At 39.8% G+C, this 26,801-nt stretch overlaps 1 protein-coding gene across 13 annotated transcripts in view; it reads left to right on the forward strand.

Moving 5' to 3' along the window:
* The window catches only part of SCMH1 (Scm polycomb group protein homolog 1), a 187,336-nt gene that overhangs the window by 91,200 nt on the left and 69,335 nt on the right, over nt 1-26,801 (forward strand). For 12 of the 13 annotated variants that reach the window (XM_060140371.1, XM_060140366.1, XM_060140372.1 and 9 more), the window contains 2 exons: nt 4,594-4,682; nt 17,481-17,724. In XM_060140371.1, coding sequence (XP_059996354.1) covers nt 4,594-4,682; nt 17,481-17,724 — 333 coding nt within the window. Of the gene's footprint in view, nt 1-4,593; nt 4,683-17,453; nt 17,725-26,801 lie in introns of those variants that run through there. The other variant, XM_060140378.1, reaches the window with a different exon arrangement.

Raw genomic sequence — 26,801 nt, forward strand, 5'->3', positions numbered from 1 at the left:
GAGGATTAAATGGGGTAACATGATAAAGCATTTATCAATTCCTGGCACCCGTTTCATAAGTGGAGATTTTTCCTTTGTTCAGTAAAACTCTCATGGAGCTCATATTCTGGTTGGAAAAGACATACACATTACATGGAAAAAAAAAAGAAAATTTAGGCAGTGATAAAAGGTAAGGATAATAAGAAGGGAGCAGGATCTAGGAGGCTATTTTAGGTAGGGTAGTCTAGGCATGCCTCTCTGAGGAGGTGATATTTCAGCAAAGAACTATCAAAGATTTGAGAAAAGTGAAGGGTGTTTGAGGCAGAGGGACACAGCTTGGTGTGCTTGGGAAACAGAAAGACCAGTGAATGAAAGGCAGGGGGGTGGCAGGAGATGAGTTACAAGAAGTAAGCAAGTTCCGTATCATGTAAGTTTTGTTAAATACATAAAGACTGCAGATTTATTTTGTGTTATAGGATGTAAGCATAAGAGTGATGTGATCTGATTTATAGTTTTAAAAACATAACCATATCATTCTGGTTGCTGTGTGGAGAATAGACAGTAGGGAGGCAAAAGTAGAAGCAGAGAGAAGGGTTAGAAGGCTGTTTTAGTAGTCTGGGCAAAGTTTGGCTGTCACTTAGGTTAGGGTGTTAGTGGGCAGAAATACAGAATGGTAAGGAACGGTTCGGTTTAGGGTATATTAGATGTAAGAACCATCAACACTTGCTGATTAATTGTATTTGAGAGACAATAGAAAGGGAGGAACCAAGAGTGACTTCTAGACTTTTTGGTCTCAGCACTTGGGTTTAAATAAGTGGTTCCATTAACTGAGATGAGATGACTGGAGGAAAGGGGGTAGTAAAATCAAGAGTTCTGTTTTAGATTTACTCATTTTGAGATCTCTTGGCATCCAAGTAGAGTTATAGAATAAGGCAGTTGAAAATATGAGCATGAAACTCAGGACAGAGGTTTGGGTTAGAGATATAAATTGGCAGTCATCGTTGATGGGAAAAAAGTGGGGACCAAGAAGAGAGAACCAGTGGCCAGACACTGAGGTACTCCCACTTTAGAGGTTAGGATTTCTTACCCACCTGGCCTTTTCCTTGCAAGCCATTGTTTAATTTGAGGAGACCCTCAAATTATTGTTTTTACTCTTCTCTTCCTTTTTGCACAAATTTACAACTCCAGTTCTTTTACCAAGAGAGACAGCATGGTAGCACTGAGTGATTAAATATTTGAAGACATTAATGTGCTGATTAATAATGAAGGCTCTGGAGACAGAGGAATTCGGTTTAAATCCTGCCTCTGCTATTTACTAGCTTAGCGACCTTGGATATTTTACTTAATTTCTCTAATCTCAGTCTTTTCATCTATAATAATCAAAATAAAAGCCAGCATTCATTTAACACTTGTCATATACCAGGCATCGTTTTAAGTGCTTCGCATGTATTAACCTATTTTAACCCTTAGAACAACCCATTGAAGTAGTTACTATTCTTACCCATTTTATTGTTGAGGAAATGAAAGCCAGAGAGAGGTCTTATAATTTGCCAAACATCACACACCAGGTAAGTAGCAGAACTAGATTTGAATCTAGGGAGCCTGGCTCCAAAACCAGTGCTACTTTTCTCTTATCAAATTCACAGAGTTGTAGAAGTGATTAAATGAGATAACCCACTTAAAAGTGCTTAGCACATGGAGGCTGGCAAATAATATGAGCGTAATGAATGTTTTCTTATGGAGGCAGCATAGCATAGTGAAAGAGAATCAGATGGAAAGTCCTGGGGCTCCAGCCTGACTACAGGAACAACTTACGTGATCATGAACAAGTTTCTTAGCCTCTCTGGACTTCAGTTTTGTCATCTACAATATAAAACCTTCACACTATATGGCCTCTGAAATCCCTCTCAGTGTTTAAACATTCTATCTATGACTCCCCAGGACAGATTGTGAATACATCTGAATTTGGTAGGGGAATAAGGTACTCAGTAATTCCTTGGGTTGACAACATTTCTACTTTGCCCTTCTACTCTTGAAGAAACTTGCTAGGAGACAGTGAAACGTAGTTAAGAACCATACAGTTTGGAGTAAGACTGTCATGTAGTGGAATCTGTTTCTACCACTTACTACCTTGGACAAGCTACTTCTCCTGAGTTTCTCTTTCATCATCTGCAAACTAGGGGTAATGATAGTGTACACCTCATGGCATTATTTGAAATATCCTATGAGAAAGCGCCTGTAAAGTATTTAATACATGATAAGCATTGAATACATAGTAACTATTATAATATTATTATAAGGGTTTCCAGAGCTGAGAGGATTTCTTTTTCCCTCAAGTACCAAATGAGATAGAAGCCTCTCAGTAACCCACTTGTAAAGAATTGAATTGGGAATTACATGGTGAGGCACTCTCGTTGTTGGGAACTGAGGGCATGAATCAGAATTTTCTAACTGTGCAGTCATTCCTCCCCGCTCCCCTCTTATACGAAGGTGTAGGGAGCATTTCTCTAGAGCAGCTTTGCCTTATCTTTAGGTGTAGTGAATCATTCATGGCAAATCTGCACTAGGTTTGGCTTGCTTCAACCCTTCCCTGACCTAAAGAGAGTTGTTTTACTCACACACAAACCAGACCTGAATTTCTGGAGAAATTTGTTTGTCTGTTTGTTTGTACCGTGGTCAAAGGAAGAGTAGTGGTCAAGACTCTTTTGGAGTGTAAAACCCCAACCCAGACCAGGTTAGAGGAGGGAGGAATTAGTGACTCATGTAACTGCAAAGCCCAAGACCTGGTGCTGAGTGTGTCTGGACACAGGGTTTTAAACACTCTCATGTCTCCATCTCCTGCTCTACACTGGCCTTATTCTCAGTTATGTTCTCCATTTTAGCAGTGCCAAATCTACAAACTTACTTATAACCATGATCTCAGAGAAAGAAAAGCTCTCTCCAACATGCACATCATATCAGAAAACAGTTGATCCAACTTGGGACATACATATACACTTTTGGTCTAGGGGAATCTGATGCTTTTAAATAGCATTATTTTGCATTCCATGGCCAGGTAGGTAGAGCCCAGTGTAGACATCCCCACCAAATCACATAAAATTAGAGTTTTTTTGTCTTTTGGGGTTTTTTTTTTACAGAAGGAAAAAGAGCTAGGCAAGCAGAAAAGAAGTGGTAGCAGTTTGACAGGACTGTGTGACTTGCTATCCCCATTGTTTATGAACGAGCTATCCCAAGAAGTCTCCTGACCCTGGGAAACCTCACTTGGTAGCCTAGCCAGCTTTGAGACTAAAAGTTTAAATCATGTGGGGGTGGTACCTCTCTTATTTACATTTTCTTCTCTCTTCTCACATCCTCCCCTTTAATTTAATTATAGTTCTTAACTAATACTTTATCCCAAAAGCTGATTCTTCCTTTTTCATTTCACATGCACATTGATAATTTAGTGTAGTAAAGAGTGTGGGCTCAACAGTCAGATTGCCTGGATTTCAATCCTGTCTTTGTCATTTGCTCACTTTGATATCTCAAGCAGTTTACTTTATACTTCTTTCCTCATCTATAAAATGAAGATAATTTCTCCCCTACTGGGTTGTCTTGAGGATTAAATTAGATAGTCGGTAGAAGGTGCCTGGCACAGTATCTAGCACACAGTGAAGTACTCAGTAATATCAGATACTGTTGTTGTTGCTGTTTCTCTGCAGCTTTGGTTCAGCCTATCTGTGCTTTGTCAGGAATGGGAAAGCTGAGGTAGATTGGGAGACTATCAGAAAGCACTAGATTGTGGTATCTCAGGACAGAGGGTTGAAGCCAAATTGAAGGAAGCACTTGGAGCTCTAATTGGAAGACTTAACTATGATAATGATCTTATTTTTACAGTTTGTTAATTAAATGGTGTATTCTTATTGACTTGTCATTGCAGAATGACAATGGACAATTAACATCCCTAGGCTTCTTTTCACTCTTTTGGAAAATGAGGGTTTTTTTGATAAGATGATCCCTTCCATTTTCATCAATGCCTGATCCTTCGTTAAGTAAAAATGAATATCAAAAAGTGTTTTGTACTCTGTGTATGTGTGTATGTGTGTGAGAGAGAGGGAAAGAGAGACAGCGAGAAAGTGAGAGCAAAAGTGAGAGTGTGTTTACATTGAGATAAACCAAAAAGATTTACTTGTATATTGGATTTATCAGACATATCTGGTTTCTTCTTAAGAGATTATTATATCCCTGTTCACACTCTATGGTCTAGATCATTTCTAAGTGTTTGTTATTCCTATCACAAATCTATTTTGTATTTTTCAAGGAAGCTTTTTAGGCATGATATTTGTTGTGTAATACTTGTTTTGGCTTCAGGAAACTTGGTTGGGGACTTTACTCCACTACTTACTTTGCAACATTACCTTGGGCAAGTTACATTCCCTCTTATATGCCTCATTTCCTCATCTGTCTAATGAGGTATTTCTTCTACTTAACCTTTAAGTCCTTCCCTAACCATCTGTGATTCTATAACTATCACAGCATAGGTTGTGGCAGGCGTAGCTGGATTCCAAAGGGAAAACTTGATATAGCAATTCCCTTTGAGACATATTTTTTATCTGTTGCCCATTATGTTTGCTGCAGGATTTCGGCTGAACGCTTCCTCTTGGCCCATGTTCCTTTTGAAGACGCTAAATGGAGCAGAGATGGCTCCCATCAGGATTTTCCACAAGGTACAGTGTCCCTCAGCTATCACCAGCTCCAAATTGCTTAAGGTCAAATGCTTACATTCTTTCAATTACTGAGCCTCTGATGTCTACATTATGTATGTGGCCTGAGGATGCCTTCTCAGAAACTAGTTCAGCAGAAGGATTTTTTAAGTACCTTAAAAAGCCGCAATTATCCCCAGAGAAATATTAGACTGATAAATTAGGATTTCTGCGTTTTGGGTCCTAGCTCTGCCAATAGTAAGTTTTGACCTCATCTGTTAAGTGGGATTCTGTCTACCTCATAGGGTTTTAAGAAGTTAAACATTTTTTTTTATTAGTAAAACATATAAAGTGTAGTATAAATCTAAAGGAGCTATTCTTACTATAGATCATGCAGTTCCATAAGGTCCATATTCTAAACAGAGAGAAAGGAAGGAGACTATTTTTTGAGTGCCTACAGTATGTTTGGAGTTTATCCACACTCTCTCATTTAAATACCCACAGTTAACTTTATGAAGCAAGAGTTATTATTTTGATTTAGTAGTTAAGGAAACAAATACTTTTGAATAAGGAGCTTGCCCAAGGTCGCATGACTAGTAAGTGGTGGAACAGGGATCCAAAACCTGTATTCAGTCTTGCTGATTTCTCGAGGGATGAAGCAATCAGTCTGCTCTTAGTTGATCTTTAATGAAGTTAAAGTTACTGTAAAGGTGACTGAATTGGGGTTGCCTATGTTGCCATTTAAGTCTAAACCCTGAGAGTACCCTGGTTCCCAGAATACAGTATACTGGACAACTTGAAACCCTTCCACTGCAGAATACCTAAAAATCAAGGGGGGTAAGGGGCCAACAAGTATTCTTTTAAAGGCTTTGCTGACCCTACTAGAAAGTAAGATAACTCCAAGGCCAAAATGAGGAAGGAAAAGCAGAGTGTTAGGTGTACTGAACCTGCAGGTGCCGTAAGGGGCTTTGCGAGTCTTACTTTCCAAGGACCTTGTCTTTTAACAACCACAGTAGGATAGAAGTTGAGGCCTTGGGCCCATGCAAAGCAGAAAAATGTACCTGGGACTGCCACATAAAAAATCAAATTGGATCCCTCAAATGTTTACTCCTTAGTGAAAAGACTATTGCATTGATGAGGAAGAGTCTCTGCCTGGGCCATGGGTAGGGATAGGAAGTGAGTCATCTCTTCTGATAAGACAGTCTTTCCCCATGGAAGTCCAGGGTTCAGATATAGTGCCTGTGTTGTTTCAGAACTCCAGAATTGTATGGGATATTTCTGAGTGCCTGGCAGAAGCAACCCCAAAACCTCTCTAGAGGGTTTGGTTGTTTTCAACCCAGATGTCATAGAAGTCCCAAAAATGAAGTACCACTGAAGATCAGTTCAGTTCAGTTCATAATTACAGAGCCCGCAAAACTCACAAAGCAAATCCTGCATGATGAGACTTCAGTAGACAACAAACAGTAAGACTCTAACCTCAAGCACTTTCAGATAATAGAAATATCAGATAGAGATTATAAATTAAGTATTTGAAAATGAGTAAGGAATGAAAAGAAGGAATTTAAAGACGAGAAAAGTACAAACCTCTATTTTTTTAAAGACAAAGTTGAAAAAACAACAAATTGACTATCTAGAAATGCAACTTAACCATTAAAAGTTTTAAATCTTAGGTAGGCGTATAAGCAATTTAGACCTAGATAGAGAAGAAAGAATTGAAAGACACGTGTAAGGACTTTCCCTAGAGTGCAGTACAGAGAGATAAAGAGATGGAAAATACATTAAAGAGAAAAGACAAAGAGAATACTATTAGAAGGTCCAGTATATGCTGAACATGAACTCTAGAGAGATTAATTAGAAAGAATAAAGAAAAGTCAGTATTTGAAAAGATAATGACAGAATTTTCCAGAGTGTGTAATAAAGACAAATATATACCTTAAAACATCATGGTATAACTAAAGTCAAAAGAAAAGATCTGAGCAAAGTAATCACACAGAATACAGTCATCCTCTGTGAGGGATGGTTCTGCACCTGTGGGGGACTGGTTCGAGGACGCCCTGAATATGAAAATCCACACATACGCAACTCCCTTATATAAAATGGCATAGTACAGTCAGCCCTCCATATCCACAGCTTCCATGTCCATGTGGACTGAACCTTCAAAAGGATTACAGTTAGGCTGACAGCACATTTCTTGACAGCAGCAGTACAAGCCAAAAGGTAACAGAATAATATCTTCAAAGAACTAAGAAAAAATAGTTGTCCACCTAGAATTTTATATCTACTTATACTATTATTTCAGAATGAATGTAAAATCAAGACATTTTCAGCAAACTAATACAAACAGATACTAATATATCTGCTGAAAGAACAATTGAACAGTATATTTCAGGAAGAAGATAACTGGGGACTTCAATCCACCTGCCAGTGCAGGGGACATGGGTTCAATCCCTGGTCCAGGAAGATCCCACATGCTGGGGAGCAACTAAGCCCGTGTGCCACAACTACTGAGCCCACGTGCCACAACTAATGAAGCCCACACACCTAGAGCCCATGCTTCGCAACAAGAGAAGCCACCACAATGAGAAGCCCATGCATCACAACGAAGAGTAGCCCCCACTTGACTCAACTAGAGAAAGCCCGCACGCAGCAACGAAGACCCAGCGCAGCCATAAATAAATAAATAAAAGATAATTGAACTGGAAAGTAAGAATGAGATGCAAAGAGTACTGCTGAAGAAAGATGGTTTAACATGTGAGTAAAACTAATCAACCATTGCCTATAACTGTATAAACCAGTTATACTAGCAGAAGTGATCAGTTGGCAGTATAACAATGTGGAACTAAATTGTCAAACACCTATTAACTCAGGAGTAGTTTAAATATTCTGAGGTTCTTGTATTGTTTAAAGATGAGCTTTAGACTTAATTATGTCAACTATACAGTTATGATCTGAAGGGGATCCACCAAAAGACTAAATATAGAATGGTTAACGTATGAATTGGGGACTTCCCTGGTGGCACAGTGGTTAAGAATCTGCCTGCCAGGGGAGCTTCAAAAAGGCAAAAGAGTAAGACGTGGAGATCACCTTCCTCCCCACAAATACATCAGAAATACATGTACATGTGAAACAACTCCTACAGAGCACCTACTGAACGCTGGCAGAAGACCTCAGACCTCCCAAAAGGCAAGAAACTCCCCCACGTACCTGGGTAGGGCAAAAGAAAAAAGAAGAAACAGAAACAAAAGAATAGGGACGGGACCTGCACCAGTGGGAGGGAGCTGTGAAGGAAGAAAGGTTTCCACACACTAGAAGCCCCTTCATGGGCGGAGACTGTGGGTGGCGGAGGGGGGAAGCTTCGGAGCCACGGAGGAGAGCGCAGCAACAGGGGTGCAGAGGGCAAAGGGGAGAGGTTCCCGCACAGAGGATTGGTGCCGACCAACACTCACCATCCCGAGAGGCTTGTCAGCTGACCCGCCGGGACAGGCGGGGGCTGGGAGCTGAGGCTCCAGCTTCAGTGGATCTCAGGGAGAGGACTGGGATTGGTTGCGTGAACACAGCCTGAAGGGGCTAGTGCGCCACAGCTAGCCGGTAGGGAGTCTGGGAAAAAGTCTGGAGCTGCCGAAGAGGCAAGAGACTTTTTCTTGCCTCTTTGTTTCCTGATGCGCGAGGAGAGGGGATTAAGAACGCTGCTTAAAGGAGCTCCAGAGACGGGTGTGAGCCGTGGCTGTCAGCGCGGACCCCAGAGACGGGCATGAGACGCTAAGGCTGCTGCTGCTGCCACCAAGAAGCCTGTGTGCGAGCACAGGTCACTATCCACCTCTTCCCTCCTGGGAACCTGTGCAGCCCACCACTGCCAGGGTCCTGTGATCCAGGGACAACTTCCCTGGGAGAACACACGGCTGGTGTGTTCTCATGCTGGTGCAATGTCATGCCGGCCTCTGCTGCCGCAGGCTCACCCCATGTTCCATACCTCTCCCTCCCCCCGGCCTGAGTGAGCCAGAGCCCCCAGATCAGCTGCTCCTTTAACCCTGTCCTGTCTGAGCGAAGAACAGACACCCTCAGGCAACTTACACACAGAGGCGGGTTCAGATCCAAAGCTGAGCCCCAGGAGCTGTGTGAACAAAGAAGAGAAAGGGAAATCTCTCCCAGCAGCCTCAGGAGCAGCAGATTAAATCTCCACAATCAACTTGATGCACCCTGCAACTGTGGAATACCTGAATAGACAACGAATCATCCCAAATTGAGGAGGTGAACTTTGGGAGCAACAGTATATATATATTTTTTCCCTTTTTCTCATTTTGTGAGTGTGTATGGGTATGCTTCTGTGTGTGATTTTGTATAGCTTTGCTTTTACCATTTGTCCTAGGGTTCTGTCTGTCCATTTTTGTTTGTTTGGTTTTAGTATAGTTTTTAGCACTTGTTATCATTGGTGGATTTGTTTTTTGGTTCGGTTGCTCTCTTCTTTGTTTTAAATACTTTTCTCAAAAATTTTTAAAATTATTTTTTATTTTAATAACTTTATTTTATTTTATCTTCTTCTTTCTTTGTTTTCTGCCTTTTATTCTGAGCTGTGTGGATGACAGGCTCTTGGTGCTCCAGCCAGGCGTCAGGGCTGTGCCTCTGAGGTGGGAGAGCCAAGTTCAGGACACTGGTCCACAAGAGACCTCCCAGCTCCACATAATATCATTCGGTGAGAGCTCTCCCAGAGGTCTCTATCTCAATGCCAAGACCCAGCTCCACTCAATGACCAGCAAGCTACAGTGCTGGACACCCTATGCCAGACAACTGGCAAGACAGGAACACAGCCCCACCCATTAGCAGAGAGGCTGCCTAAAATCATAATAAGGCCACAGACACCCCAGGACACACCACCAGATGTGGACCTGCCCACCAGAAAGAACATCCAGCCTCATCCACCAGAACACAGGCACTAGTCTCCTCCACCAGGAAGCCTACACAACCCACTGAACCAACCTTAGCCACTGGGGGACAGACACAAAAAACAACGGGAACTACGAACCTGCAGCCTGCGAAAAGGAGACCCCAAACACAGTAAGTTAAGCAAAATGAGAAGACAGAGAAACACACAGCAGATGAAGGATCAAGGCAAAAACCCACCAGACCTAACAAATGAAGAGAAAATAGGCAGTCTACCTGAAAAAGAATTCAGAAAAATGATAGTAAAGATGATCCAAAATCTTGGAAGTAGAATGGAGAGAATACACGAAACGTTTAACAAGGACCTAGAAGAACTAAAGAGCAAACAGACAGTGATGAACAACACAATAAATGAAATTGAAAATTCTCTAGAAGGGATCAATAACAGAATAACTGAGGCAGAAGAACGGATAAGTGACCTGGAAGATAAAATAGTGGAAATAACTACTGCAGAGCAGAATAAAGATAAAGAAAGAAAAGAATTGAGGACAGTCTCAGACACCTCTGGGACAACATTAAACGCACCAACATTCGAATCATAGGGGTCCAAGAAGAAGGAGAGAAAAAGAAAGGGACTGAGAAAATATTTGAAGAGATTATACTTGAAAAATTCCCTAATATGGGAAAGGAAATAGTTAATCAAGTCCAGGAAGCACAGAGTCCCATACAGGATAAATCCAAGGAGAAACACGTCAAGACACGTATTAATCAAACTGTCAAAAATTAAATACAAAGAAAACATATTAAAAGCAGCAAGGGAAAAACAACAAGTAACACACAAGGGAATCCCTGTAAGGTTAACAGCTGATCTTTCAGCAGAAACTCTGCAGGCCAGAAGGGAATGGCAGGACATATTTAAAGTGATGAAGGGGAAAAACCTACAACCAAGATTACTCTACCCAGCAAGGATCTCAGTCAGGTTTGACAGAGAAATTAAAACCTTTACAGACAAGCAAAAGCTAAGAGAATTCAGTCCTACCAAACCAGCTTTACAGCAAATGCTAAAGGACTTCTCTAGGCAGGAAACACAAGAGAAGGAACGGACCTACAATAACAAACCCAAAACAATTAAGAAAATGGTAATAGGAACATACATATCAATAATTACCTTAAATGCAAATGGATTAAATGCTCCAACCAAAAGACATAGACTGGCTTGAATGGATACAAAAGCAACACCCATATATATGCTGTCTACAAGAGACCCACTTCAGACCTAGGGACACATACAGACTGAAAGTGAGGGGATGGAAAAAGATATTCCATGCAAATGGAAAGCAAAGGGAAGCTGGAGTAGCGATTCTCATATCAGACAAAATAGACTTTAAAACAAAGACTATTACAAGAGAAACAGATGGACACTACATAATGATCAAGGAATCAATCCAAGAAGAAGTATAACAATTGTAAATATGCACCCAACATAGGAGCACCACAATACATAAGGCAAATATTAGCAGCCATAAAAGGGGAAATTGACAGTAACACAATCATAGTAGGGGACTTTAACACCCGACTTTCACCAATGGACAGATCATGCAAAATGAAAATAAATAAGGAAACACAAGCTTTAAATGATACATTAATTAAACAAGATGGACTTAATTGATATTTATAGGACATTCCATCCAAAAACAACAGAATACACATTTTTCTCAAGTGCTCATGGAACATTCTCCAGGATAGATCATATCTTGGATCACAAATCTACCTTGGTAAATTTAAGAAAATTGAAATCATATCAAGTATCTTTTACAACCACAACGCTATGAGACTACGTATCAATTACAGGAAAAGATCTGTAAAAAATACAAACACATGGAGACTAAACAATACACTACTTAATAACTAAGCGATCACTGAAGAAATCAAAGAGGAAATCCAAAACTACCTAGAAAAAAATGACAATGGAGACATGACACCCCAAAACCAATGAGATGCAGCGAAAGCAGTTCTAAGAGGGAAGTTTATAGCAATACAATCCTACCTTAAGAAACAGGAAACATTTCAAATAAACAACCTAACCTTGCACCTAAAGCAATTAGAGAAAGAAGAACAAAAATCCCCCAGATTTAGCAGAAGGAAAGAAATCATAAAGATCAGATGAGAAATAAATGAAAATGAAATGAAGGAAACTATAGCAAAGAACAATAAAACTAAAAGCTGGTTCTTTGAGAAGATAAACAAAATTGACAAACCATCAGCCAGACTCATCAAGAAAAAAACAGAGAAGACTCAAATCGTTAGAATTAGAAATGAAAAAGGAGAAGTAACAACTGACACTGCAGAAGTACAAAAGATCATGAGAGATTACTACAATCAACTCTATGCCAATAAAATGGACAACCTGGAAGAAACGGACAAATTCTTAGAAATGCACAACCTGCCAACACTGAACCAGGAAGAAATAGAAAATATGAACAGACCAATCACAAGCACTGAATTTGAAACTGTGATTAAAAATCTTCCAACAAACAAAAGCCCAGGACCAGATGGCTTCACAGGCGAATTCTATCAAACATTTAGACAACAGCTAACACCTATCCTTCTCAAACTCTTCCAAAATATAGCAGAGGGAGGAACACCCCCAAACTCATTCTATCAGGCCACCATCACCCTGATACCAAAACCAGACAAAGATGTCACAAAAAAAGGAAACTACAGGTCAGTATCACTGAGGAAGATAGATGCAGAAATCCTCAACAAAATACTAGCAAACAGAATCCAACAGCACATTAAAAGGATCATACACCATGATCAAGTGGGGTTGATCCCAGGAATGCAAGGATTCTTCAATATACACAAATCAATCAATGTGACACACCATATTAACAAATTGAAGGAGAAAAACCATATGATCATCTCAATAGATGCAGAGAAAGCTTTTGACAAAATTCAACACCCATTTATGATAAAAAACCCTGCAGAAAGTAGGCATAGAGGGAACTTTCCTCAACATAATAAAGGCCATATATGACAAACCCACAGCCAACATCGTCCTCAATGGTGAAAAACTGAAAGCATTTCCACTAAGATCAGGAACAGGACAAGGTTGCCCACTCTCACCACTCTTATTCAACATAGTTTTGGAAGTTTTAGCCACAGCAATCAGAGAAGAAAAGCAAATAAAAGGAATCCAAATTGGAAAAGAAGAAGTAAAGCTGTCACTGTTTGCAGATGACATGATATTATACATAGAGAATCCTAAAGATGCTACCAGAAAACTACTAGAGCTAATCAATGAATTTGGTAAAGTAGCAGGATACAAAATTAATGCACAGAAATCTCTTGCATTCCTATACACTAATGATGAAAAATCTGCAAGTGAAATCAAGAAAATACTCCCATTTACCATTGCAGCAAAAAGAATAAAATATCTAGGAATAAACCTACCTAAGGAGACAAAAGACCTGTATGCAGAAAATTATAAGACACTGATGAAAGAAATTAAAGATGATACAAATAGATGGAGAGATATACAATGTTCTTAGATTGGAAGAATCAACATTGTGAAAATGACTCTACTACCCAAAGCAATCTACAGATTCAGTGCAATCCCTATCAAACTACCACTGGCATTTTTCACAGAACTAGAACAAAGAATTTCACAATTTGTATGGAAACACAAAAGACCCCGAATAGCCAAAGCAATCTTGAGAACGAAAAACGGGGCTGGAGGAATCAGGCTCCCTGACTTCAGACTATACTACAAAGCTACAGTAATCAAGACAGTATGGTACTGGCACAAAATCAGAAATATAGATCAACGGAACAGGATAGAAAGCCCAGAGATAAACCCACGCACATATGGTCACCTTATCTTTGGTAAAGGAGGCAGGAATGTACAGTGGAGCAAAGGTAGCCTCTTCAGTAAGTGGTGCTGGGAAAACTGGACAGGTACATGTAAAAGAATGAAATTAGAACACTCCCTAACACCATACACAAAAATAAACTCAAAATGGATTAAAGACCTAAATGTAAGGCCAGACACTATCAAACTTTTAGAGGAAAACATAGGTAGAACACTCTATGACATAAATCACAGCAAGATCCTTTTTGACCCACCTCCTAGAGAAATGGAAATAAAAACAAAAATAAACAAATGGGACTTAATGAAACTTCAAAGCTTTTCACAGCAAAGGAAACCATAAATAAGGCCAAAATACAACCCTTAGAATGGGAGAAAGTATTAGCAAATGAAGCAACTGACAAAGGATTAATCTCCAAAATTTACAAGTAGCTCATGCAGCTCAATAGCAAAAAAAAACAATCCAATCCAAAAATGGGCAGAAGACCTAAATAGACATTTCTCCAAAGAAGATATACAGATTGCCAGCAAACACATGAAAGAATGGTCAACATCATTAATCATTAGAAAAATATAAATCAAAACTACAATGCGATATCATCTCACACCAGTCAGAATGGCCATCACCAAAAAATCTAGAAATAATAAATGCTGGAGAGGGTGTGGAGAAAAGGGAACTGTCTTGCACTGTTGGTGGGAATGTAAATTGATACAGCCACTATGGAGAACAGTATGGAGGTTCCTTAAACAACTAAAAATAGAACTACCATACCACCCAGCAATCCCACTACTGGGCATATACCCTGAGAAAACCATAGTTCAGAATGAGTCATGTACCACAATGTTTATTGCAGCTGTATTTACAATAGCCAGGACATGGAAGCAACCTAAGTGTCCATCGACAGATGAATGGATAAAGAAGATGTGGCACATATATTCAATGAAATGTTACTCAGCCATAAAAAGAAACGAAATTGAGTTATTTGTAGTGAGGTGGATGGACCTAGAGTCTGTCATACTGAGTGAAGTTAAGTCAGAAAGAGAAAAAGAAATACCATATGCTAACACATATATATGGAATTTAAGAAAAAACAAAGGTCATGAAGAACCTAGGGGCAAGACAGGAATAAAGACACAGACCAGCTAGAGAATGAATTTGAGCATATGGGGAGGGGGAAGTGTAAGCTGTGACAAAGCAAGAGAGAGGTATGGACATATACACTACCAAACATAAGGTAGATAGCTAGTGGGAAGCAGCCGCATAGCACAGGGAGATCAGCTCAGTGCTTTGTGACCACCTAGAGGGGTGGAGTAGGGAGGGTGAGAGGGAGGGAGACACAAGAGGGAAGAGATATGGGAACATATGTATATGTATAACTGATTCAGTTTGTTAAAAAGCAGAAAGTAACACACCAATTTAAAGCAATTATACTACAATAAAGATGTTTTAAAAAAAAGTACAAATGTTACTACCTAAAAAGCCATTCTTACAGAAAAAAAAGATCTGTAAACTCCTGTTTGAGACAAAAGAGACGGATCATTCAACTTTTTTATATACCTGTACCTAAAAAGGAAAGCAAATTGCTATTGTATGTTTAGATGCACTTATATAACGTCATGATATTTGGAAAAAAAAAAAAAGGAGAATCTGCCTGCCAGTGACTTCCCTCCTGGTGCAGTGGTTAAGAATCCGCCTGCCAATGCAGGGGACACAGGTTTGAGCCCTGGTCCTGGAAGATCCCACATGACAGAGCAACTAAGCACATGCGCCACAACTACTGAGCCTGCGCTCTAAAGCCAGTGAGCCACAGCCACTGAAGCCCACGCACCTAAAGCCTGTGATCCGCAAGAAGAGAAGCCACCGCAGTGAGAAGCCCACGCACCGCAATGAAGAGTACCCCCCGCTCGCTGCAACTAGAGAAAGCCCACGTGCAGCAGCGAAGACCCAACGCAGCCAAAATAAATAAAGGGAGGAGGGAGGGGAGGAGGGAGAATCCACCTGCCAGTGCGGGAGACACGGGTTCAAGCCCTGGTCCAGGAAGATCCCACATGCCACAGAGCAACTAAGCTCGTGCGCCACAATTACTGAGCCTACGTTCTAGAGCCCGCTCACCGCAACTAGAGAATGCCCGCGCACAGCCAGAAAGACCCAACGCAGCCAAAAATAAATAAATTTATTTTTTAAAAAAATCTGAATCAATGGAGAGGGAAAAAGGGAAGAAAATTCAGTTGATTTTTAAGGAGAAAAAAGAAGTTAAAGGTACAACTTGAAAAATCAAGTTAAATAGAAATGTAGACAGTATGATAATTGTAATAAATTTATATATATGTCAGTTATCACAAGAAATTAGCTTAAACTCATCAGTTTAGTCAGACATAGATTAGATTGTTTTTAAATCTAGCTACATGCTGTTTACAAGAGACACTGCTGAAATATGACAGAAAGGTGTTGAAAGTTAAAGAATATAAAATGTATACCGTGCAAACCTTTATCAAAATAAAGCTGGTGTTAACTATACTGAAATTAGACAAAGAAGACTTGGTGCTAAAAAGCATTAAAGAGGTTAGTATCTAATGATAAAAAATATATACTTCACCAAGAAGATAAAAGTTATAAATATACATGCTCCTCAAAAACATAGCCTCAAAGTAGGAAAAGCAAAATTTGACAGAATTATGTGGAAAATTTGGAACATCCACAATCATTAGGAAATATTTTAATACACATCTCTCAATAATTGATAAATCAAACAGACAAGAAAAAATGGTATATCAATCAGCATAAGCTAATCAGTATTAAATGTTGATCAATTTTTGAAAATCAGTTGCATTCCTATTTAACAGCAGCAAGTGGTTTGAAAATAAAATTTTTAAAGGTACTCTTTAAGATAGCAAAAGAATTACAATACGGCCAGAAAAAAATATTACAATATGGTTTGTAAAAAGCATGAGACATTTGTAAAGGAATTTTTAAACTTATACTGAAGAAGAAATCTATGTTAAAGAATACTTAACAGATGGAAAATACTATCATGTTCCTGGATGGAAAGGCTCAATATCATACATACAAAGGTTATTTCTTCCCAAATTATAAGTTCACTGGGATTCCAGTCAAAATACAAGTAGGGTTTTTCTGTGGAACTTGAAAAGCTGATCCTAAAATTCATATGAAAGGTCAAGGAGAAAGAATAGCCAAAACAATACTGAAGAATAACAAGGTAGGGAGACTTTTTCTGCCAGATACCCGTTTAATAAGACGTTATTGGTACACGATCAGACAGTAAGACGAAGGGAAACAGAATAGAGTATACAACACTTTTTTGGAAACTTTATCTATGCAACTGCATTGCAGATCAGCACCCAAGAACTAGCTACACTACTGGAGAGACTGTACAATGTTACAACTGCTTTAGAGGGCAATTTAACAATATTTAATAAAGTGGAAGATGTATATATCTATCCTATAACCCACCAATTCTACTCCTAGGTATACACCCTGAAGAAATCCTGCCACATGTGAACAAAAAGGAACAAGTGCAAGAAGGGCCATTAAAACTCTTTTGAAATAGTAAACAATTCATAACAACCTTAAATGTCTGTCAAAAGAGAATGAATAAATTATGATATATACGTGTAATGGAGTACTATTAGCAGTTAAACTAGAGCTAAATTTATCAACATGGATACGTTTCAAAAACAATGTTGAACAAAAAAAGCAAGATGTAGAATGATATGTTCAGTATAATACTATTTATATAAAATTTAAAAGTATGCAAATGGTTTGTACATATAAAGTATAAAACATGCATGGGGAAGGGCACAAAAGGGGATTCAGCCTTATCTGTTACCCTTTATTTCTTGAAAAAAAAAAAAGGATCTGAAGCAAAGATGTCAAAATAACAGGATTAGCAAAGTAATACTTTGGTATACTTTGAAATTCATTTAAAAGAAAGACTAAAGCTCCATTATAAATCCTATATAGCAGTCATTTTTTAATCATCCAGATGAAATAGTCTTTTGGCATACATAGCCTCTCTCTTTGCGTCTAGGTCTGTGTATTTTTGTCTCTCATTTAGGAACCACCATCACCTTCTCACAACTTCTTCAAAATGGGAATGAAGCTGGAAGCTGTGGACAGGAAGAACCCTCATTTCATTTGCCCAGCCACTATTGGGGAGGTGCGAGGCTCAGAGGTGCTTGTCACTTTTGATGGGTGGCGAGGGGCCTTTGACTACTGGTGCCGCTTCGACTCCCGGGACATCTTCCCTGTGGGCTGGTGTTCCTTGACTGGAGACAACCTGCAGCCGCCTGGCACTAAAGGTAAACGCTCTTAAAATTGGAACCCAAGTTGGTAAGGGAGCCTACCTACATCTCTCATGGTCAGCATACCTTCACCAATAAACCTCACTCATAGGCAAAGGAGGAGCAAGGACCAGCAACTTAGGTAAAAACCAATGTCTACTGAAGAGTAATCAGAAACAGTAAGAATTTAAATGTCACGTGAAGCTAGACATGGAGTTTGGCATAAAGTAAAAATTCCTTGCTCTAAATATCTTGGCTTATTTTCAGGCAACTAGCTTCTCATCTCTCTTACTCTTACTACTAGCCTGTTTCAGAGTTTGAGTAGTATCATTCTTGAGGTGCACATTCTGGGTTTGTAGATGAGCTGGAGTAACATTGTATTATATAAAAATACTTAACAAGCACTGTAGCATAATGGAAAAAGCATGTGCTTTGAAGTCAGATAGACTTAGATTTGAGGTCCAGCTCTGCCTTTTGCCAGTTGTGTGGCTTTGGTCAGTTAGTTCACCTCTCTAAACTTCAAAATTCCTTGTCTGTAAAAGAATACCTACTTCATAAAGTTACTGTGAAGAATAAATGAGATTACATGGGTAAAATGCTTACATAATATCTGACAAATACCAAATGCTAAACAAATGTTTTTACTGTATTACTGCTGCTATTATTATAGTTATTATATATTTATTATAACTACTATATAATATGCTATATTATCATTATAATACTATTATTAAAATAACCACTACCTATGGGAGAGTATATATAAAGTACTAGAATAGTACCACAGAGTAGTTGAACAGTCAGTGATATTTCTAATGATCACAGTGTTGGAGATCATCCAGAATAGAGTTTGAGGTAGCTCTTTTTTTTTTTTTTTTTTTTTTTTTGGCTGCATTGGGTCTTCATTGCTGAGTGCGGGCTTTCTCTAGTTGTGGCGAGCGGGGGCTACTCTTCGTTGTGGTACATTGGCTTCTCATTGCAGCGGCTTCTCTTGTTGCGGACCACGGGCTCTAGGCACGTGGACTTCAGTGGTTGTGGCTCGCGAGCTCAGTAGTTGTGGCGAACGGGCTTTAGAGCGCTGGCTCAGTAGTTGTGGCGAACGGGCTCTAGAGCGCAGGCTCAGTAGTTGTGGTGCAAGGGCTTGGTTGCTCCACAGCATGTGGGATCTTCCCAGACCAGGGCTCGAATCCATGTTCCCTGCATCGGCAGGTGGATTCTTAACCACTGCGCCACCAGGGAAGCCCAAGGTAGCTCTTAATAAAGAAAATAAATAATAAGAATTTCATCCCCTCAAGTACTTGTGAGTCTGAGGGAATGGAAAGTCACCCTTCCTATTGTCTTTGGGTTTCTTTTCTAAACCTCTATCAAATTCACTCATTCAATTAGCCAGATATTTGTGTAGCACCCAACTGTGAGCCAAGCTGAGGATACAGCAGTTACAAGATGAAAAACATTCATGAAGTGCTCTCATGACACTTCCATTCTAGAGGGATGAGATAGTCAATAAACATTTAAGTCAAGAAGTAAACAAGATGATTTCAGGTAGACAGTTTCTCCTAAGGAAATAAAGTATGATAAGAGTGTGACAGTAAAGGTGTGATTATGAAGAGAGTTACTTGTTTAACAGCTTTATTGAATATAATTGAAGTAAAATAAATGGCACATAAAGTATATAGTTTAAAAAGTTTTGACATATGTATATATCCATGAAACCGTTACCATAATCAAGGTAATGAACATATCCATCATCCCCAAAAGTTCCCTTGTTCCTCTTTGTGGAGGGGGAGCTTTTTTAGATACAATTTTTTTTTAGGAAAAATTGTCTGAAAAGAGATATTTGAATTCAATGACAAGAAGAAGCCATCCAAGGAAAGAGAATTCCAAGCAGGCAGTTGTGACAAACCTACAAGGGTGTTGAGACACGAATGAGTTTATTATGTTTCAAGGGCAGAAAGAACACTGCTCTGACTACAGTGCACTGTGTGAGGGGCAAAGTGGCAAAATCGTGTAGGACCTTGTAAGCCAGAGTGAGAATTTGGATTTTATTCTAAACATAGTGGGGAATCATTAGAGGGTACTATGTAAGGGAGTAACAAAATCTGATTTACTTTTTTAAAAAATCACTTGTACTTGTATCCAAGAATACAAAAGAAACTTACGACTCAACAATAAAAAAGATAAATAATGCAGTTGAAAAGATGGGCAGAGGACTTGAATATTTCTCCAAAGAAAATATACAAAAGGCCAATAAGGACTTGAAAAGATGCTCAGCATCTTTAGTCATTAGGGAAATGCAAATCAAAGCCACAATGAGATACCACTTAACACCCATGGGTATGGATATAATCAAAAGACAGACAATAACAAGTGTTGGCGAGAATGTGGAGTAATTGGAACTCTCATACATTGCCGGTGAGATTGTAAAATGCTGCAGCCACTTTGAAAGCAGTTTGGAAGTTATTCAAAATGTTAAACATAGAGTTACCTGTGACCCAGCAAGTCCACTTGTGGGTATATACCCAAGAGAATATAAATCATATGCCCACACAAACATGTACCATGAACTTCATGGCAGCATTATTCATAACAGCCAAAAAGTTGAAATAGTCCAAGAGTTCATCTGATAAAAAGGTAAATAAAATGTGTTACATCCATATGAAATATTTGGCAATAAAAAGGAGTGAAGTACTGATACATGCTATAACATAGATGTACCTTAAAAACATTATGCTAAGTGAAAAAGCCAGTCACAAAAGACCACACATTTGCAGTTATATGAAATGTCCAGAATAGGCAAAAACATAGAGACAAAATACACTAGTGGTTTCTAGGGGCTTGTGGGGCGGAGGGAGGAAATGGTAAGTGGCTGCTAATGGGTATGGGGTTTCCTTGGGTGATGATGAATGTGTTCTGAGGTCAGATGGGGATGACGTTTGCACAACTCTGTGAATCTACTAAAAACACTGAACTGTGCACTTTAAAAGGGTGAATTTTATGGTATGTGAATTACGTGTCAATAAAGCTGTTACGTGAAACATCACTTGCGCTGCTTTATGGAGAATGGGTTGTGCCATGGTAACTGCAGAGGAGGAAAAGATAGGGTTGCTTGGATTAGGTTGGTGGCACTGAATGGAGAGAACTTGAGATGGGGGCAGTGTAGGGGAGAGAAGACAGACTTCCTGCCTCAGGAAAGTGCTACTCCTCTATATGCTTCCAGAAACAAGTGCCCTGGGGTCAGTGTGAGAAATCCATTGCCCTCTCTCTGCAGACTCTGTGAGATAATCTCTCTGTGGAAGTAGCAGGAAGAGAAGTGCCTTAAAAGTGATAATGGAGTCATTTTTGCTTTCTTGAGACTAAAACAGGATAAGCCTTGGTGCTCCGGGGTATATTCAGTTAGTAGGTTGATTTTCTTACTTTCTTGCTTAAAGAACTCTATTTTAACTGGTAAATCTCCTAGGGCAATTGGGCAGTTCTCAAAAGCCAGAGGAGCTTGAGAATCTTTGTGTTCAGAAATTACTGGACACGTATTTTCTTCTGACTGCACGCTCTGCTGATAAGAAATACGGCACACCATGTGGCTGACGATTGCAGAGGTGTTTGCTGGCTCTTTCCTTCTCTTCAGTGTATCTCTGGAGATCTTAGATTTTTAACAGAAGGACCAGGCTTAGAAGGTAGGAGGTTCTTCCAGTTGGCATTTCCAGACCAGGTCCTTCGGTCATCATTCCAGCAGCTGGGTTGTTTCCTGCAACAACTCCCTCCTCCCACACCTCATACGCTCAGTAGAGCTTATAATGTAGCTTTCAGTAATAGAACTTGGGCCATCTCAGTGTCCTGGCTAAGAAGCAAGTGATACAACGTGGAAAAAATGTGATTACTCAATTCATTTCACAAAACAAGATGTTCTCTATGTGTAAGCCTGTTCTCTTTCTAATCATACTATCTCTTTCCTTTCTACCTTCTGGTCATTAGTGTGCAAATGTTAAAAAATTCAAGTCTTACACGATTGTTTCTTGCCCACAGTAAGTAGGAAAAATTCCAATATTCATTTGATGTTCTTTTACACACATTATTTCTTTTTATCTTCTGCTAAATCTGAACTAGGTATTATTTTCAGATACATTTTATTTATGAGAAAAGCAAAGTTCAAAAGATTAAGTGACTTGGTTCTATTGATAGCTGAGTCTAGAGGGAGAGGCCATGGAGATCTTTTAGTAGGGCCATCACTTTGAGCCATATTACCTTCACTCATCTTCCTGTATACTCTCCCCATTCTCCTTTGGGCTCTCTTCAAAGCTTCATTTGAGACCCTGGGTTTTGGCGTCCAGATCCTGATATGAAATAGGAAAGAAGCAGTGTAGCGTAACATCAGAGAATTGAAATGAAGCCTAGCCCCAGCTAGGGCACAAGCTTGTTTTATGTCTTTGAGCCAGTCATTCCTTGTCTTTGAGCAAGTCATCTAGTTTGAACTAGATGATCCTTGAGGGTCCCTCCACCCCTGCATAGTGTACAGGTTCCTGACCTTGAGGATAGGTAACAGGTGACTCCTATGACTGTCTTCTACTTGATTCCAGATCCATCAGCTCACCTCCCACCTAACTCTGCACTCCACCCACACAGGGCTCTGCCTCTCTAAGGAGACTCTGCATGCTAGCTGTTTCTCCTTTGTTAAGCCAGTAGGAATCCTTTTTTAGGTCCTAAACTCCTGGGCCAAGCCACTTCTGATGAGCAGCAAACGCCAAGCTTGCAACTAATCCAGGGTACTGGTTATAAAAGGCTGAAGGTTTTTTTTTAGCTGATCACTTTTTTTGTGTGTGACTTAAAATAAAACTAAAACAGAGGCAAGCTTTACTTTTTAAAATTAAAAAACCAAATAAAGAGTTCAGTCCACTTGGCATGACTATAATGTTAATTAGGCATTTAATAATCTACTAAACTGCCCCCTCCTTTGCTCTGAGTTCAGGTGGGCAAGACAGTTTCAGATTATAGCTTAGCTTCCTGTGTAATGAGATCCAAGCTATTTCATTTTTTTTTAATACGTATTTATGTATTGGTTGTGCTGGGTCTTAGCTGGGGCACGTGGGATCTTCCTTGTGGCATGCAAACTCTTAGTTGCAGCATGCACCTGGGATCTGGTTCCCCAACCAGTGATCGAACCCTGCATTGGGAACGTGGAGTCTTACCCACTGGACCACCAGGGAAGTCCCTGTATTTTTATCATGTGTTAATATATTATTATTCTGGATTATACATCAGTCTCTTTTGTCTTCACATAGTGTGAATTTGGTCTGGCTGCTCTCTATGCTGTTGCAAATATGATGGTCCAGTAGTGGTGCAGCCCTTGAGCACACCTGTTGGAGTAAATGGTCAGCCAGGCTTCCTTTACCCTTTCAGTCTACCCTTTCTACCTGCAGCATCATACGAAGAGAAAATTTTCAAAATCTGACTTACTGCTGTGGCTGAAATGCTGGAGAGTACTCTCTCTAACCTGGAGAGTAAAAATTTGATACTTAAAAACAAAACTCAGAATATCTCTTCCATTTTTTTTTTTCTGTGAAACTTTTTTTTTTTTTTTTTTTTTTGTGATACGCAGACCTCTCACTGCTGTGGCCTCCTCCGTTGCGGAGCACAGGTTCCGGACGTGCAGGCTCTGGACGCGCAGGCTCAGTGGCCATGGCTCATGGGCACAGCCGCTCCGCGGCATGTGGGATCTTCCCGGACCGGGGCACGAACCTGCGTCCCCTGCATCGGCAGGTGGACTCTCAACCACTGCGCCACCAGGGAAGCCCCTTCTGTGAAACATTTTTAAAAGTGTGTCCCATACTTTATGGATGGATGGTCTCTTTCTGTTAGAAAACTACATAGGAAACTATACTGTAATCACTTTGGAATTCTGGGTCAGAAAGAGGGTTGGTTAAATTGTAATCCTAAACTATGCAAGGAAAAACTAGGTAGAGGCAAGAATAACACAACTAAGGCTGTCACGAGGTCAACTAATGGGCTGATTTTCTTCAGCCAGCCATCAGTTCATTAAAGTTCTAAATATAAAGTCATGACTAAGTGCTAGTCATTGGATCGATTGATAGGAATTTTGCCTTTAGAGTTTATAGTTTTGTGAGCATATAGACCAATGGAGAATTATGACTTTGCAGTAATAAAGTACAGAAGGGCCCCTAACCTAGATTGGAGGATTAGAAGTTGAAGGTCAGGGAAGGCTTTCAAATGAAGTGACATCTAAGCTGAAATATGAAGGATGGGGAGGTTGAGAAAAGAGTTGTAGCTAGCAGTGGGGAAGATGAGTGGAAGCCCAAGATTTTTTATAAACTGTGATTGAGGACCTCAAAAATGTTTAAATGACTAGATTGTAGGGTGTAAGGAGAGGAGTAGAAAGAAATAAAGCTGGAAAGGAAGGCACAGGAAATATACAGCTTCCCTTATAGACCATTTTAAGGATCTGAGTCTTTTCCTTAAGAGCAGTAAGAGCCATTGAATGGGACTTAATCAGTAGAGTTACAGGTTAGATTTGTGTTTTAGAAGAACCATTCTGATAGCAATAAAAGGCTGGGTGGCTTCCTGAAGCTGGAGTCAGAGGTGTCAGTTAATAAGCTGTTATTATATTTCAGGTGAGAGGGAGAATTGAGGCAGAGACATTGTGGTGAAAAGATAAGATGGGGGGCATGGAGTATTCTTTGAATAAAGAAGCTAAAATGTGAGTTCTTAAAGTTTATTTTAACACCTATCACAACTATTTTATTTATTTAACAAAGTTACCACTGCAACCTGTAAAATAATACTGGTTTTTCAGTATAAGGATTAATGAGGGAGCTAAAATTCTTCTTTCTACCATGTCTAGAAAGTTAGGATTCACTTCTGCTTGGAGTCCTCGTTAAGTGGAACTAATTTATTAACTTCATCTTTATATCCCCAGCACTTGGTACATAGGTATTTATTCAATAATATCTGTTGAGTAAAATAGATCATGCTGTATTTTCTGATTCCATTTCTGTTCATCATCATCTAAAGCCATTATTCACTCAGGTACAAAAGTGAGAGTGCTACTACAATTTTAACAGCAGACTGAAATTTATTTAAACTAATGTTTCTGTTTCTTAAATCTTGGAAACCTTGTGGCCAAAAATAAAAGTGTCAGAGGGCTCCCATCGCCAGAAAGGTATATCTTCGAACCCATATTCACTCACGTCTCTGTCACAAAACACATGTACACCTGGACTACCCCCTGCTCTTCCACCCAACTTCTTTTTCTGCTAAGCCACACAAGCAGGAGAATGTCCTCTCTGCAGGAAGCTTCTGGCGGCCAGTATACCCTCTCCTGTCCTGAGAAGCTGTGTACTAACCATGTCAGAAAAGGCGGGGGGGGGGGGGTGTTTGTTAATAAGTGAAACAAATTCTTTGGTGCCCTTCATGAGGACAGCCACTTGGCTATTTGACAATTTTTCCTTTTACCCTCTCAGACATACTAGTTCCAGGCCTTGCCTTCATTTAATATACCATTCCCTCCCTACACACATACACACACACACACACACACACACACACGCACACTCTCTCTCTCTCTCTCTCTCTCTCTCTCTCTCTCTCTCTCTCTCTCCCCCTCTGTCATTATTCTAGCTTCGGCCTTGTATTCTAATCACATTTAGAAACTCTGGCCTTTATTCATCCATCTACCCAACAATTGTAGAGCAGCCCCATATTAGCAGTGCTAGGTTCAGTGGAGATTTTAGAGAAGTACCTACTTCCCAGGTTGATTGAGTGACTGAAATGAGAAAGTGGGTGTGCAAATGCGTAGAACCATATAGCACAGAGTAGATGCCCCCTTTCTGTTAGTTATATCTGAATTTAGATGTCTAGACATCCCAAGAAAAGGGAACTGCACAGAGAGACACTTAAGTGCTCTATTTTGGTCAGGAAAAATATTTATGAGATGAGGTTTGTATGGTGAGCTAGTACTCCCATGACTGCTTTTCTCTTGATTGTATGCTGATGGTACATAGCTAGAAATGGGAATATGAAGAAATGAAATGAGTGGCACTACATTATGAAGCAGGCGATCTGGGTTCTCTCACTGATTCTAATTATATCTGCTTAAGGGACAGTAAAACCCCATGTCTCTCTTCCAGCTTCCTTAAGCTGCCCCTTGGCTCTGCCCAGTTCTCTCTCCTGCCTTCACCAACCACAGATGCCTGAGAGTGGTAGCAATTTTCTGGCACATATAATGAAACAACTGGCATCTCTCAAACTCCTGGAAATAGTGAGATGTGGTGTAGGCAGTTCATAAATTTGACCACACCTGCTGTTTTCTTGGGAATACTTAGACCCATGTAGTTTTCTTTGGCAAAAAGCTTTTATTAACACCTGCTGTGTGCCAGCATCAATATACATCAACTTGCAAAATGCCCTATTTTAAATAAGTGTAGGTGGTTCTCAATAAAGTCGCATTGGAAACCAGTAATGGAAACTCCTTGTGTACCATTTTTCCCCTTAATTCGCTAGATGGTTTTTTAAGGAGATACTACAGTTATAAATAAGAATTTCTGAATCTCGATTATGACTTCCTAGGAGACAAACAAAACGTAAACATTCATGTATATCAGGAAGATGAGGGGAACTGGGCAAACTCGTAGAGCAGAGAAGAACAGAAGATTATGCGGTGATATGGCAAGAAGGCAGGAGTTTAACTGTAAGCTTTTTAGATAGACAGTCTTATGCTGAGGAAGGCTGGAGTGTATTCATTTGACTGTATGGCTGACCGGCAGGTGCTTCATCACAATGTGCTTTTATGCCACCTATCCAAGTGGCCTAGACTTGACCAGACACGTTAGCAGACCATCTTCTGAGAATGTGTAGCCCTCCACTTGCTGAAATTGTTCCTGAATCCTCTTACCTATTGACCCAGCCACTCCCTTGAGTTTTAGTAATATGAGGTTTTTGAAGGTGGCTCTGGTCCTATCATGCATGATTTTCTTATCCTTCTGTTTTTCCCACTCTCTACAGATTTATCAGCCTGAGAAGTCCCCAGGAAAACATGAGATGTCTTTATAGTTGCAGAGGTCCTCTATCCATGTTGTGGGAATAAGGGT

Source organism: Lagenorhynchus albirostris, chromosome 2 (genome assembly GCF_949774975.1).
Source record: "Lagenorhynchus albirostris chromosome 2, mLagAlb1.1, whole genome shotgun sequence".
Lineage (NCBI taxonomy): Eukaryota > Metazoa > Chordata > Mammalia > Artiodactyla > Delphinidae > Lagenorhynchus > Lagenorhynchus albirostris.